General features: G+C 45.0%; 1 protein-coding gene across 1 annotated transcript; it reads right to left on the bottom strand.

Moving 5' to 3' along the window:
- Positions 1–5,843: 5,843 nt before the first annotated feature.
- On the bottom strand, positions 5,844–15,915 carry Psg21 (pregnancy-specific glycoprotein 21). Its single transcript, NM_027403.4, has 5 exons — positions 15,656–15,915; positions 13,935–14,291; positions 11,469–11,828; positions 9,878–10,228; positions 5,844–6,674 (listed from the first exon to the last, which is right to left on the bottom strand). Exons 1-5 carry the CDS (start codon positions 15,717–15,719, stop codon positions 6,391–6,393), a joined length of 1,416 nt encoding a protein of 471 aa, NP_081679.2. The 5' UTR covers positions 15,720–15,915; the 3' UTR covers positions 5,844–6,390.
- Between the last annotated feature and the right edge of the window lie 300 nt (positions 15,916–16,215).

The raw sequence follows: 16,215 nt of genomic DNA on the forward strand, positions 1-16,215 counted from the left end.
AATCAATACCCCTTATGATAGCTTGAATAATAACACAGTACATTCCTTATTAATCATTTCCAAATATATATATTGACTAGTGAGCTAAGAGTATTTATCCAGCAGTCCTGGGATACTAAGCTCTGTGTCCAGTTTCTGGGGTCTTCTTTTTCTACTGGGAAAGAACATTTGTCAGATACAGCCTGGTGTCCTCATGTACTTTTCATACTTCCTCTGGCAATCAAAACATCTTGTTTAGTCAATACTATTGTCCTATCATAATCAGAATAAATCCCACAGTTATTAGAGTGACTGACAGACACTGAGTGATCTCTTTCTTAGCTTCCTCTCTTCAGCTTTTCCTCTGGCCCATCCCTCTTTTCTCTGCTATAGAACAAAAGCCTCCTTGTTCCTTTGATAACAGGTCAAGCTCACAGCATGCAGCAATTAACATTATCCTCCCATGGCTTATGGCATTTTCCCTCAGGTAGCACTGTGGTTCAACTTCCAGTTAAGGTATAAACTCCTAAATGACAGTTCATGCAAAGACTGTCACCCTCTTAATTTCCCATTATATGACACTTAACTTTAGGTAGGTAACAGATTCTTCTGAGAATCTGGTGGAAATTAGGAAATCTCAGAAAATACACAACTGTGTTGATTTCCTCATTGCCAAGAAAACCAACACAAGAAACAACTTAAAGAAAAGAAACATTGATTTTGCTTCTGGCCTGAGGGGGAGTCCAGGAAAGGTAAAGTGGCTGTCCTGCTGCATCTGTAGGAAGCAGGTTGAGTCAACTGCTCACTCTCTGCTCACTTTTCCATTTATGGCATCTGGATCCCCAGCCTGTAGGATGTTGTTGCCCAGATTTGGGGTAGATCTTCTCCCTTATGTTAAATCTTTCTGGAAACATAACCAGAGGTGAGTTTCCAAAGTGATTATAGTTCCAGTCAAGTTTAGAGTTAAATCAACCATGCAATGATTATGAATACATATCAGAAGTTGCAAGTAGATTTGACCCTCCACTGGTTGCCTGAATGTCATGGGATTTCTTATGTCTTATTTGTTTGATTTTGGATACTGGGTCTTTCTACATAGTTCTAAACCCAGACACTATTGCATATGCCAGCAAGATTTTGCTGTCAGGACCCAGATATAGCTGTCTCTTGTGAGGCTATGCCATTGCCTGGCAAATACAGAAGTGGATGCTCACAGACATCTATTGGGTGGAAAACAGGCCCCCTAATGAAAGAGCTAGAGAAAGGACCCAAGGAGCTGAAGGGGTTTGCAACTCTATAGGAGGAACAACAATATGAACTAACCAGCACCCCCAGAGCTTATGTCTCTAGCTGCATATGTAGCAGAAGATGTCCTAGTCAGCCATCATTGGGAGGAGAGGCCCTTGGTCTTTCGAAGATTATGTGCCCTGCCCAGTACAGCAGAATGCCAGGGCCAAGAGGTGGGAGTGGGTGGGTTGAGGAGCAGGGCAAGGAAAGGGTATAGGGGACTTTCGTGATAGCAATTGAAATGTAAATGAAAAAATATCTAATAAAAATGTTTTTGAAAAATACTCTGTGAAGTAAATAAAATATAGGAAACATTAAAATAAGAAAAGAAAAGAAAAAAAGGAAGTTCAAAATGTCATGCATCCATCTGGATGCTGTTCTGTAATAGCAGTTATCCATTGGTATGCAGTGTGCCTTGGAAACTGTGTGCAGACCCAGGTGGTGTTGATTGATGTCTATGACAAACTTTGTGAGTTCATGGCTGTTGGGATGGTTTGTACATGCTTAAGCCAGGGAGTAGCACTATTGGAAGTCTGGACTTGTTGGAGAAGGTGTATCAGTGTGGATGTAGGCTTTAATACACTAGCCCTAGCTGCCTGGAGGTGAGTATTTGGCTATCACCCTTCAGATGAAGATGTAGAACTCTCACCTCTGCTGCACCATGCCTACCTGGATACTGCCATGCTCCTGCCTGAATGATGATGGACTGAATCTCTAACCTGTAAGCCTACCACAATAAAATATTCTCATTTGTAAGACTGGCATTGGTCATGGTGTCTGTTCACAGTGGTAAAACCCTAAGACAGAAGTTAGTACCAGGAGTGGGGTATTGCAGTAATAGGACTGGCCATGCTTTAAAGAATGTGGATTTGGGGACTTTGGATTTGGAAAGCAGTGGAATGATTTAAATGGAGATTAATGGGCCATCCTAATAGGTATGTGGAAATTTTTGTTGCTGGTAGGAATTTGAACTGTACTGACCTAGACCAAGAGGATTCAGTAAAAAAAATTTTCAGTACATGGTGTAAAGATTGTTTTGTGATATTTTGGTGAAGAATATGGCAACTGGATGACATTGTATAAGGAGTCTGCCTGAGGCTAAAGTGAAGAGACTCAGATTAATTGCATTGACAAAGAAAGAATCAGAAATGCTATCATAGACTTTGTTAACTGGTTTCATCTCATGAAAAGCATTTTCAACAAGCATAGGAAGCTGACAAAGGAAAACTATAAAATCCATGGTTCATTTATTAAAAGGGCACCAGGAAGTGAAATGAAATTGAATTCTATGTTCTAGAATAATAGATTAAGAGATTTGGGAACAAGACCCTATCTAGCTATGATTCATCTCATCACTTAATAGTAATCCACAAAGCAAAGCAGGAAACCAGTTCGGCAGATTCCAAACACTGCATCTCAATGTCTGATATCAAAGTGGTTTTCATGTGTGTACTCTTTTTAAATCTGTGTTTCTCAAACAACCTTCTTCTCCTGGACTGCTTGGACTCCTTTTTAGCAGCTTTCTTCAACAGATAGGCAATGGATGGGGGCATCTTGAACATCTTGGAGTCTCCAAGGCAGGTTCAATGTTACAGCTTCTTGTTTTAATGTCTGGGATCCACACATGGTCTTTTGGGCTCCTCCAAATGGCTAGTATCACTCCTCCAGTTTTGTGCTCTGTAGCAATCTAAGCTCAGGTGGATCTACTCCACTGCTGCTTCTCTTCTTGGTGGTCATCCTATGGTACTGACATCTCCAAATCCCTGGGGTACCACATTTTCTGTATCCATTCCTCTGTTGAGAGACATATGGATTCTTTCCAGCTTCTGGCTATTATAAATAAGGCTGCTATGAATATAGTGGAGCATGTGTCCATATTAGAAGTTGGAGCATCTTCTGGGTATATGTCCAGGAGAGATAGATTTTATTTTTGATGATTATGAAGTACCCCTCCCTGTATTTTTTAATTACTTTGAGTTGGAAGTCGATATTACTCAATATTAGAATGGCTAAAACAGCTTGTTTCTTCGGACCATTTGCTTGGAAAATTGTTTTCCAGCCTTTATCCTGAAGTAGTGTCTGTCTTTGTCCCTGAGGTGGGTTTCCTGTATGCAGCAAAATGTTGGGTCCTGTTTGTGTAGCCAGTCTATTAGTCTATGTCTTTTTATTGGGGAATTGAGTCCACTAATATTATGAGATATTAAGGAAAAGTAATTGCTGCTTCCTTTTATTTTTGATGTTAGAGTTGGGATTCTGTTCTTGTTCCTGTCTTCTTTTAGGTTTGTTGAAGGATTACTTTCTTGCTTCTTCTAGGGCATAATTTCCATCCTTCTGTTGGTGTTTTCCCTTTATTATCCTTTGAAGGGCTGGATTCATGGAAATATATTGTGTGAATTTGGTTTTGTCATGGAATACTTTGGTTTCTCCATTTATGGTTATTGAGAGTTTTGCTGGGTATAGTACCCTTGGCTGGCATTTGTGTTCTCTTAGTGTCTGTATATCTTTCCAGGATCTTCTGACTTTCATAGTCACTGGTGAGAAGTCTAGTGTAATATTAATAGGCCTGCCTTTATAGGTTATTTGACCTTTTTTCTCTTACTACCTTTAATATTCTACCTTTATTTAGTGCATTTGTTGTTCTGATTATTATGGGTTGGCAGGAATTTCTTTTCTGGTCCAGTCCATTTGGAGTTCTGTAGGCTTCTTGTATGTTCATGGGCATTTCTTTCTTTAGGTTAGGGAAGTTTTCTTCTATAATTTTGTTGAAGATATTTACTGGCCTTTTAAGTTGAAAATCTTCAGTCTCATCTATACCTATTATGCTTAGGCTTGGTCTTCTAAATGTGTCCTAGATTTCCTGGATGTTTTGGGCTAGGATCTTTTTTGCATTTTCTTTGATTGTTGTGCACATGTTCTCTATGGAATCTTCTGCACCTGAGATTCTCTTTTTCATCTCTTGTATACTGTTGCTGATGTTCACATCTATGGTTCCTGATTTCTACTTCCATTATTAGATCTTGGATGGTTTTGTTCAATTTTATCACCTGTTTGGTTGTGTTTTCTTGTAATTCTTTAAGGGATTTTTTGTGTTTCCTCTTTAAGGACTTCTATCTGTTTAGCAGTATTTTTCCTGTAATTCTTTAAGGACTTCTACTTGTTTAGCAGTGTTTTCCTGTATTTCTTTTAGTGAGTTATTAATGCCCTTCTTAAAATCCTCTACCAGCACCATGAGATATGATTTTTTAATCTAAATCTTGCTTTTCGGGTGTGTGGGAGTATCCAGGACTTACTGTGGTGGGCATAATGGATTCTGATGATGCCCAGTGGTCTTGGTTTCTGTTGATAAGAGTCTTATGTTTGTCTTTCACCATGTGGTAATCTCTGGTGTTAGATGTTCTAGCTGTCTCTGGCTGAAACTTATCCACCTCTAATTCTTTAGCCTCTGTCAGAACTCCTAGGAGTCCAACTGTCTCCTGAGTCCCAGTGATCAGAGTACTCTCTGCAGGGAAGCTCTCCTCTTGCAGGGAAGGTGCACATAAGTCTGGAGCTCAGATCCTCCTCCTGAGTCCTGGAGTCAGAGCCCTCCCTGGAGGCCAACTCTCCTGTGATGGGGAAGATGCCCAGAGGTCTGGGTCTCAGCTCTGCCTTCTAGCTGAGGATGAAGGCCCGAAGGGACCCTGTCCAAGAAGCTCTGTTGCTTTTGCTACCCATGTACTCTTCTGCTTAGACTGATTTCAATGACCCCAAGATCCTGGGTGTGCTAGGGCCCTCTGAGTTCACACCCAAGATGGCACGGGATTAGCACCAACCGGAACGAACCTCAGCCAATAGTCAGGCAGGTTTCTTTTGTCCCTGTTCCTGCTGGCACAAGACCCTCCGGGATTTTTTGGAGCAGATGTTGCATTCCACTCACCAGTGATCTCAAGATCCTGGATGTGCTAGGGTGCCAACAGCATGGAGAGTCCTGTAGGGACCTTGGGACCCTCTGTCGAGTACAAGCCCAAGATGGTGCTTTCTACTTTGGACTTTTAACATTTGTTCAGACTACTATAGACTATGGGGACTTGGGAAGTTGAAATAAATGTACTTTTTATTATGCTATGTTTAGGTATTCCCCACCCCCCATACACTGATATGTTTAGACAAGCCTATGAAGAACAGGGAGTGGAATGTGATGTTTTATATATGTTTGTCCCAAGGAGTGGCACTACTGGAGGTGTGGCCTTGTTGGAGTAGGTATGTCACTGTGGTTGTGGATTTTAATACCCTATCCCTAGCTTCCTGGAAGTGAGTATACTGCTAGCAGCCTCCAGATAAAGATGTAGAACTCTCAGCTCTGCTGCAACATGCCCCCATGGATGCTGCCATGCTCCTGCCCGAATGATAATGAACTGAATCTCTGACCAGTAAGCCAGCCACAATTGAATGTTGTCCTTTCTAAGACTTGCAAGGTCACGGTGTCTGTTCACAGCAGTAAAACACTAACTAAGACAACTGTCAACCTCAGTTCTCCCTTTTGGTTCAGCAAAAGCTTGAAACTTAATGTTCATTAGCAACGAATGGAACACTTTACCATTGGGCTGCACTGTGCAACAATAGTGAGCAGAGCAGTGTGAGGAGGGTACCAGCAGCTTGAAAAAATGGACACAGACATTGTGGTACCATATGCTCCATGGAATATTATGGAACTATTAAAAATAAAGAAATCATTAATTTGAAGACACATGGATGGAACTTGAGAATAACATACTGAATGAAGTAATCCAGTACCAAGATAGCATGCATGGTATGTATTCACTTATAAGTAGATATTAGCCAAAAAATACAAGATTCACACACTACACTGCACTGACCCAAAGAAGTTAAACAATTTGGAAGGCCAAGGGTGTATGCTTGAATCTAAAGTAGAAGGGGGGAAAATAATAAGTGGAAGCAGATGGAAGGAGGGAATTGGGTAGGAGAGGGGATGTGGGAGAAAATGGAGGGGTTCAGGATCAGGTGTGGGGAGGGATAGGAGAAATGGCCAACTGGCCATGAGAAAGAATGGAAATCTGTAACTGGCAGGGGTGGGTAGGTGTGGACATCTCAATACAGAAATGTCCCTGCCCTGCTATAGCATGAGAGTCACTCATTCATCACGGCCAGGCTGACTGGGAGACTGGTCTTTGAGCTGACTGGGTTGAAGGCCTCACATTGATACTCTCCAGCATCCTCCTTCCTCACAGTATGTATCCTGAGTTGGCATTTTGATGGGGACAGGGTCATCCTCTCTGTGAGCTGCAGACTCTGATTGTTGAAGAGCCAACGGATGGAGACCCCAGTGTTGTCTGAGAAGCAAGTGAAGACAACTGAGCTCTGTACTCTAACTGTGCTGTCCGTGACTCTCATGGCAGGCTGTGTCACAAGCTCTGAAAAGAAAAAGCAGAGGGGACCAAATTACATTCATCTTTCAGACAACTCAAACAGCCCCTCTATAGCTCACACTGAATAAAGCATCCAGGAAGGAGAAATTGGAGCTGTGACTATAGATATATCTTGTGTTTTGCATCTGCAACCTACAAACTGTATGATCCTGACTCAGCCACTGAGGTTGATGTGCCTCAGTTTACCTGAAGCAGGACACTCTGTACATGATCATTGCACTGACTATGAGTTATGATTAGGTATAAGCAATGTTCTGACTTGGGGATGGGGGAGCTGCTCACATCAGCAGAATCTGTTCCACTTACCCTAGGCTGAATTCCTGAGAATAAAGAGAAGCATGGAGAACTGTCAACTTTGTCCCTTCCCTTGGGGACATTATTTTTATCTGAGTCTCCTAGGTCCACCACAACACTTGACTTCTGTCCTGGAACCTCTGCATTGAGACTCAGGAAATGGAGGTACACAGGTGACATATATAACTGCAGCTGTTATGGTGGTAAACAGCTGACCCTATACCCTATAGGACATGGTAACTAAGCCAAACCTTGAACCTGTTAGCTCTAACAGGAAGTTCAGTGCTAGCCCAGAGGAGCTCTCTATGGACACCTAGAGTTGTGTCTGGATCATTGGCTTCCTGATGCTCCTCTTACTGATTCAGTAGTGAACTGAACCATGAAGGGAGGGGGAACACAGACTTAAAGGGAAGATAAAGGGAAAAAGAAAAATCTGTCAATATTGAGACCTTTGTTTTGGGGGAAAAGGCAGGGTCATGTGACTAGAGAAGCTTAGATCAATTACTCAGTGGAGGTGGATGGGAGTGTCTGCACAAATCAAAGGGATTGAGCAAATGACCTCAATGCCCTCGGTGGGACTACCTGTATGTTCCTTCCTCTGTGGGGAAATATATCCTCCTGTGTCTCCACCCTCACTTTCATCACAAGCCTGTTCTTCCTCAAAAGATATGGGTTGCAGGCAAACTTTCTCTCAATTTTTTTCTTCCTCTAGAGACCCCAGGTTTTTGCGTCCCAACCACCATTCAGGCCCAGTCAATACCTGGCTTCACTTCAAGCCTTCATTATCTGTTTTCCAACCCATTACACCTAAAGCCTTGTTAGAAAAAAAATCTAATTTGATATTTTAAGACGGTCCAAAGCCTACACAGGTTCAGATGCCTGTGGGTAGATAGGCAAATACCCAAAGATCTTGCATGTCCAGGTGCTAATGAAATTCTCATATTTGGACCTACTGACACTGGTTAAACCTCCAGCCCAAATTATCACACAAAGGTGTCTATAATAGACATGATTATGGATGTGTGCAGGTGCAGATGTACACCATCCTGAGTGTATGCTTATGGACAGGTCACAGCACCTAGATGGAGGACAGAGGTCAACTTGAGAGACCCTTCCTCATCTTTCTGCCTTAGGAAATTCCAGTAAGTCTCTGAGCTCCCCTCCTCCCACACAGTGAGGCACTGCCCTCCTCACCAGTGAGCAGAAGACAATACCACAGGGTGCAAGCATTGCAGAGAAGTACACAGTGGGCCAAAGTGATTGCAGCTGCCTGCTCTGCCCTCCCTCTGTGGAGAACAGCATTTGCTCCAGCACTGCCCACAAGCTCTGCAGTCTTCATCCCTCTGAGCTCAGCCTCCACCTAGGCAGGAGCCCTTCCCAGGGTGATGCTGAGGGTTGTCATGGATGGTGCCAAACTCAAGGCTGATAATCATCTCTGTACCCTGGGGCAGCAACACCTCACCACAGGACTGCCCTTGCTGTGTTCTCCCAATGTGTCCTTTATGACACAGGATCCTAAGCTGCCCTTTGTTCTCAATGCTGTGGAATCTACTCCCTGCAGGAAGGTGACAAGATGCCTGGGACATCTGGGAAGGGACCTGCTGGCTGAGGTCTAGAAAAGCAACAGGTCCATTCTCACTGGAGTCACCAGTCAGGGTACATTGTCATGAGTCCTAGGAGCAGTTGTGTGGGGAGTTTCTTGTGACTTTGAAGGAGGTCACCTAGACCTCCGAGAGAGGAAAGTGACCCCATAAACCTAAGGAGGGTTTCAGAGGGACTCTCAGCATCCTGTGCTACCTGAGTCTCACTTAGGGTCTGCTCATGTCCTTTCAGGGAGGCAGCTGTCCTCTGTCAATGGATTCCCTATGGAATATACCAGGGAGAGCTGGGAACATGTTAACACAGTATGCTCTGACAGAGTAATGTGCTTAGTATGTCTGAAAGACTGCCCATGAAAACACAACATCTGTAGGGTGAGGTATGGAGCAAGGCTACACCTCAAGTGCCCGGTTTCCAGAATAACTTTTCTGAGTTTTCTGCCATTCCAAGCATGGCAAGAGCCTCAGGAGACTGGGCAGACTCTGAAGTCTTGGGCTATGTTACTTCACCATCTAGTGATCAGCAACGGAATAGCACCTCATTCTTGGTGCTCTCCAGTTAACAACTCTTTAATTGTTAACCTGCAGGAGAGAAATGCAGGAGATACACAACAGAGAAAGAACACCTGCCAGAAGGACCTGTGTCAATTGTCCATCACCTTTGAGACCCTGGCCTTCCTACGACATCTCATAAGGCCGTCCAAACAGCTAGTTAATGCCCTGGAACCCAGATTGTCCTCTCCATCAATGCATTCTTGGATGTGTCTCTGTGGAAGATGTCCAGGGGAACTATCATAACTGTGGCTCTCATGACAGTGTACTGGATGGTGACACATGCCATGACAGACTTGTACCATATCTGCTCTAACAGGAATCCAAAGCCAACCAATAACATAAATGTTCCCATTGTCACCTGCAATCTAAACTCATAGAGATTTGTTTCCAGGCCTCCTGGTGCTCTGTGTGGGGACTCCACAGCTTCCTCAGCTATGGCTTATCTGACACACATGGAGTCTATATCAGAGATATGGGCATGGTAAGAGACCCAAGGGTCAGGGCAGAATCTGACATTCTTGGGCTGAGTTTATCCAGCACAGGATGGGTACTTCTGCATTAAAAGACAGGTGACAGGTTCTGATCTAATGCTGTTGGACCATCCCATGTGTGCCCTGCAGTAAGTGCCAAAAGGACACAGTGTAGTGGGGGAGAGAGCAGGCACAGCCCACTCTCTGTGGAGTGCACTTATGAAGTAGGGCAAGCACACCCAACAGGGGAAAGCAATAGAGAATCACTTACTGTAGATGTTGACTTGAACATGCACTGTTTCAACTCTCATATTGCTGTCTATTGTTACTAGTGTGTACAAGCCAGAGTCTTTCTCAGTGACATCCTGGAGCAGCAGGGATCCATTAGTGTACCCTATCTCTCTTCGGCTGTATGCACTGCCGCTGATGATGGACTTCATTGCTTTGCTATATTCTACAATTTGAAAGGATGGAGTGCTATCCACACCCTTGTACCAGGAAAAGGTTTGCAGATCTTCTGGTAGATTATGGACCTGGAGAAGAACACTTTCCCCTTCAGCAGCATGCGGAGTCACTGGATCGATCCTGAGTTGGGCAGAGTCAAGAGGGTCACAGCACGGGGCTGGAAAGGAAAGGAGAAAAGTCATCACATAGGTTCATTGTGCTCCGTGGAAAGATGGTGACCTGCATCCTGAGCAGATGGATTCTTCACTCAGCCTAGACAGGTCTGTGGGTGTGTCTATCTAACCTGGTGGAAGTCAACAACATGGCCTCCATCCCCTCAGTGCCACAGAACCTGTCATTTCCTCTGCATGGAGCTCTCTCCTCAGTGTCTCCATGGCTGCCCCTCACTGCCCTCAGTCAGACACTGCACACACTCATGCACACTGGGCTTTGAGATGATGCCTCCCTCTGACCTTGGTCTCTGCACACCCTGCATATTCACTTCCGGACTTTTCTCATTTCCTTTGTACCTGCACTCAGCTTCTGACCTCACTTTCTACATGTTCTTCCTGCTCTTCCTGCTGACCCCAGGACTAGGGCTGGGTGAGGGCTTGGAGTAGGCTGCTCTTCTCAGCAGGCCCTGGATTATGCTGCCAGGCTTTATGTCAAATTGACACAAGCCTGAGTCATTTGAAGCAGGGAGCCTCAACTGAAAATACAAATACCAGAATGGCCACTGAGCATGTCTATAGCACATCTTTTAACTGGTAATTGATGTGGGAAGGACTAGTCCACTGTGAGCATTTCCACCCCTGAGCCCATAGACCCATGTGCTATAAGACAAGGATGAGCAAGGTGTGAGGAGATAGGCAGGAGCAAGCAACCCTCCATTCTTTCTAAAACTATGCTGGGTTACTTTGATTTCTTCTGTTGTTTTTTATTTGTTTGTCTTGTGTTACTTTGTTTTTTATGAAAGTCTACTGTTTCATGATAATAAAAACACTGGATTGATATAGACAGCCATAAACCATTGTACACTGTCTGCTCAGAGCAGAAGTATGTGTCAAGTCCTGATGAATTGGAACCCAAGACATTTTTAGTCAAGCCTGGGACAGACTACGGGACCTGAGTTTCCTGTTGCTCACCACTCTGTGTAGAATCCACACTTTCCTTGTGTGCATTGCAAAAACCTCAACAGACAGAGCAGTCTGGAATCTTAGGTCCTCTGAGATACAAGTAGATGTCAGAAAGCTGAGTCTGACCCATGGGCATTTCTCTCCTGCATGTGTGACCTGTACACAGTGGTCAAACCCCAAAGTAGTGATAAAAGTGCAGACAGGAGGTAGTCAATGCTAGCAGTTACAGTGCTCCTGGTAGAAGCCCCACCCAGCACTGAAGGATCACAGAGAATCACTTACTCTCCACCTGAAGGTAAATGTGTGCTAGTTCCATTTCCCGAAATCCATTCACAGTTTGTAGGGTGTAGAATCCTGTGTCTTTCCAGGTGACATTCTGGAGCAGCAGGGATCCATTGCTGAACACTATCTCTCTACCGCTGTGGGCAGGGCCTGGATCGCTTAAATTCTTGAGTGTTCTGTGCCGGACAATCTCAACCTTGTGAATCATAATCACCCCTTTGTACCAAAAAAATAATTGAAGATACTCTGGAAGATTGTGAACACGGAGAAGAACGCGTCCTCCTTCAGCAACTCTGGGCGGCACTGATTCAATAGTGAGCTTGGCAGGGAAGGAAGGACGCCCACAGGTGAAATGAGAGGCTAGAAGGGAAGAGAGATCCATCGATATTAGGACTTTCATATTTGACTGAGATGGCACCCTGTGTCCTGATCAGCTGTGTCCATAGCTCAGCTGAGGTGTGTGAGTGAGGGTCTCCCTTCCCTACTTGGTGGCGGTCATCACATTACCTCCATGTGCTCCGTGTCCCTCACTTGTCATTTCCTCTGTATGGTGCTCTCTCCTTGGGTGTCTACATGGACCTGCTTCATTCCCCTCAGATCCCTACTCACACTCAGTGTAGATAGTGTTGGAGTGCTGCCTTCTGACCCCTTCCCCAGCATCCTGTCTTCACTCTCTGACTCTATTGTTGTATTTCTGTTCCTTTAATGGTTCACTCTGACACCTGATCACCTTCTAGCTTTCTTTACTTGTCTGTCTTCCTGTCCACTAGGGCTAGAGAATTGTGAGACCCAGTAGTGGTCTTCTTTTTTTTTTTTTAAGAAAGGCTGCCTAAAAACACATCAGATATCTGTGGGGAACCAATAAATGATTGAATGAATGAATAAATGAATAATGTCTCAGGACCATGCATGTTCATAGTCACATTCATATGTTTTTGGTACAGTGTTCAAAATTACATTTCCTTTGGGTTTTTTTTTGTTACATTCTGGGGGTGGGGGTGGCACACTTGCACAGGCTAACACTCGCCCACAAGATTGCACCTTACTCTATGGGTGTTTCTCAGTGGGTGGCGGTGGTTACAGGACACCTTCCCTAGGTGGAGGTCAGAAGACAACTTGCATTCACTGCTTCAAAGGTTGTCAGACAATGAAGTAAATGCAGATATCTTCTGAGCCATGTCACTGATCAACACCAGGTGGAATTTTATTGGGACTTCACAGCTGAGAGCAGCAGACTTCAGAACCCTGTGCTCATGCTGATTAACTGTGGGGGAGAACACTCTCCCCCAGCCCGTACTTCTTCACCAAGAGCCTCCTGCTGCTGCTGAACCTCTGTCCCACTGTGGCTTCTCTCCTACAAATCCTGAGACTCCTCTCAGGTCATTGAGTTCCTGAGGAGACTCCAAAGAATAGCTGAGCCGTCTCTGCTCACACTCTGTAAAGTGTGGGGTCCTCACAAATGATCAAGGGGCCCTGACAGGTGTTACAAACTTTGCAGAGAGTACACAGGGGACCTCCCTGGACTGTGTACTCCCAGATGTGTCCTTTGCTGTATCATATCTGGTACAGCCCAGCTCCCCCATTCCTCATACACCTCAGGCTCCTCCACAACAGAAGCATCTTTCAGAAGCCCGTGGGCTTTGAGTGGGTAGCTCTGTGTTCTCTACCCTGTGCACTCTGTGGACTACCCATCAACCCTCTCCTCTTGGCTCTTTCTTTTTAAGCCCTCCAAAGTACACAGTGACTGACAACCTTCTGAGTATCTCTCAGCACTGAGACACCAGCAAGTCAACCACAAGTAGCCCTCAGTTGTGTTCTCAACATGGGTCAGTCAGCAACAAAGAGCTAGTTTCTGCACTCTCTGTGCAACACAGAAACCCAGGTGAGCACCCAGTCTGCCCTGTGTTCTCAGTGTTCTGGAACAATGGGATTGGCTTTCAGGAGGAAGGTGACAGATGTGTGTGAGGGATCCAAAGGGCCAACTGCATGGTGAGTGGTAAAGGGGACAGATAATTCTCAATGCAGGCACCGGTCAGGATTCTGAGGGAGTAGAAAGACCCAGGAGCAGATGTGTTAGGAGCCCATGGCCTGATTGTGTGGAAAGAGGCAACCTGGGTCCCAGAAGAACTGCTCTGGGCTCCATCATCCCCTGCAGGGTTTCAAGAAGGTGCTTCCACAGGTCCCTCAAATTCTTTCTCAAGGACGGTTTCCTTGAAGGAACTCAAGAGTCTAGACAGAGGCTGATGTCCTTGGCTGACTTGCCCACCCTGCATCCAAAGTGGAATCAAATGAGGGATTCTGCACAATTGACATTGTTCTCTACCATGTGTGTCCTGCATTAAATGTTCAAGCACCAACATGGAGACACAATGTAGAGGGGAAGGAGACACAGACCAGGCCTGATACTTCTATGTGCCGAGTGGAGGGACCCAACCCAGGACCCAGTGTTCACAGAGGATTACTTACAGTAGACCTGAAGAAATGTGGACGTATTTGATTCCAGTTCTCCATGGTTACTTATGGTTTGAAAAATGTAATATCCTGTGTCCTCCTGGGTGACATTTTGGATCCATAGGGACCCGTTGCTGTACAATATCTCTCTATCACTGTGCTCAGGCCCTGTCATACTTGTGCTATAGTCCAGAAAATGCAGAGCAATTGTGAGCCTCCAATTTATCAGTCCTCTGTACCAGGCAAAAGCTAGAAGATTCTCTGGCAGATTGTCAACTTGTAGAAGAATATTCTCTCCTTCAACTACGTGTTTTGGTGACTGGATGGTGACACTAGCAGTGGTGGACAGAAGCCAGCAGGTCAAGAGGGAGGCTAGAAGGGAAGAGAAATAAGCCAACAATCATGAGCAGGTGTGAGCATCCCTCAGCTTATGCCTATCGGTAGGGGTGTGCCCATAATAGAGATGAGCACCATAACCCCATGCCCTCAGAGGGTGTCGTTTCTGCTCTGTGGAATCCTCTACTCAGGTGTCCCCATATCACTCTTCATAGAAACAGTATCTGTTGTGAAGAAAAGGAGCTCTCTGACCTTCTCCTGCTCTTTCTCCTACTCCTACTCTTCCTCTCCTGCCCACAATCCTCACTTTTTGAATTCTTTTCTAGTCTATATGCAGTTCTATTCAATCATTGATTCTCTCCTCTGAATACTCTGATTTCTCATTCACTAGAAAAGGCTTTGTGAAGACAACCATTGGAATTATCTTTTTGGAATGTTCAGTTGCTGAAAAGAACTCAGAAAATAATGGGAGTGAAAAGGAGGGGAAAAAACAAAGGAAACAGGAAGGAAGGAAGGAAGGAAGGAAGGAAGGAAGCAAGAAAGAAACAAAGAAAGAAAGAAAGAAAGAAAGAAAGAAAGAAAGAAAGAAAGAAAGAAAGAAAGAAAGAAAGAAAGGAAGGAAGGAAGGAAGGAAGAAAGAGAGAGAGAGAAGGAGAGGAGGGGAAAAGGGAAGGAAGGAAGGAAGGAAGGAAGGAAGGAAGGAAGGAAGGAAGGAAGGAAGGGAGGGAGGGAGGGAGGGAGGGAGGGAGGGAGGGAGGGAAGAATGAAGGGAGGAATGAAGGGAGGAAGGGAGAGGGAGAGAGAGAGAGAGAGAGAGAGAGAGAGAGAGAGAGAGAGAGAGAAGGAGAGATATCTGCATGGATTCATCTCTGTGGTTCCTAGGTTTGGAGCAAATGACAATGATTATATTCAAGTGTGATTTCATAATTCTCTATTGTATGTTTGGGTTTCAGAAGGCTTGTGTCTCAGTGTGCACATTGTGGGTGCATGACACACACCTGTGTAGGGCAGAACAGAGCCTGCAGGAGCCTTTATCTCCATCTACCCTGTGAGAGCAGAGGAATAAATTCAGAATGGCATGTCTCCACACACTGAGCAATCTCATTGGCCCTCCCAGGTTTGACTCCTCTTTGGAGATTCGCCATGTCAAGGTGGGGAACCATTGGAATTCCAATGCTAGCCAATGTGACTGATATTGAATAGGGGCACCTGATGCTTTTCTCTCTCCTCATCAGCTCCTTTCTGCTCAGAGCTTCCTGTTGCTGAGCCTCTGTCCCTCGCTGCACCTTCTTTGCCCCAAATACAAACAGACACCCAAGTCTTCTCTAGACATCTCACCTACAGAAGACTTTGGGCTTCTGAGTTCCCTATCCCACACATTCAGATAGTTGGAAGCTTACCTGTGAACAGGACCCTCTGCCAAGGGATAAGGACATTGGTGAAAAGTTCAGAGGTCACTCCCATATCTCTTCAACTGTACTGGCCTTTTTCTGAGGAGAAAACCTTCAGCTCCAGCAAGGTACCTGGCCTCTACTGTCCTTTCTTCTTCTGAACTGAGTTTTCTCTCAGGCAGGAGAACTTCACAGAATCCTATGAGCTGTGGGTGGTGTGGTCTGTGACCACAGCACTGCTCACTCACTTCCACTCTCAGTACTGCACCTCATCTTTCTCACATTTTCTCTTTTTATGTTTCTTCTCCAAAATGACCTTGTGCAACAGGGCTGATAAGCATCGACATGATTGCTTCAGAGAACAATGATTAATCCAGGTGCTGACATCTGCTGACTCCTGGACGTGGGTCTGTCAGCATCAAAGAGGGAGCCTCTATCTTCCCTAAGTGTCCCTGAGATTCAAAGATTGCCCTGAGAGCTCCCAGTCTGCCCTGTGTCCTCAGTGCACTGGGAAAATAGGATTTCCCAAAAGGAAGGTGACACAGAAGTCAGTGAGGTTTGGAAGGTAC

This window comes from Mus musculus, chromosome 7 (genome assembly GCF_000001635.26).
Source record: "Mus musculus strain C57BL/6J chromosome 7, GRCm38.p6 C57BL/6J".
Taxonomy (NCBI): domain Eukaryota; kingdom Metazoa; phylum Chordata; class Mammalia; order Rodentia; family Muridae; genus Mus; species Mus musculus.

Bases quoted from the DNA above. Each gene is read 5' to 3' on its own strand.
- Psg21 (NM_027403.4), bottom strand. From the start codon at position 15,719: ATGGGAGTGACCTCTGAACTTTTCACCAATGTCCTTATCCCTTGGCAG. The intron at 11,829-13,934 runs GTAAGTAATCCT...CTTCCCTTCTAG, and splicing joins CACATTTCTTCAGGTCTACT to CCTCTCATTTCACCTGTGGG. The intron at 6,675-9,877 runs GTAAGTGATTCT...TTTTCTTTTCAG, and splicing joins TGTTCAAGTCAACATCTACA to AGCTTGTGACACAGCCTGCC.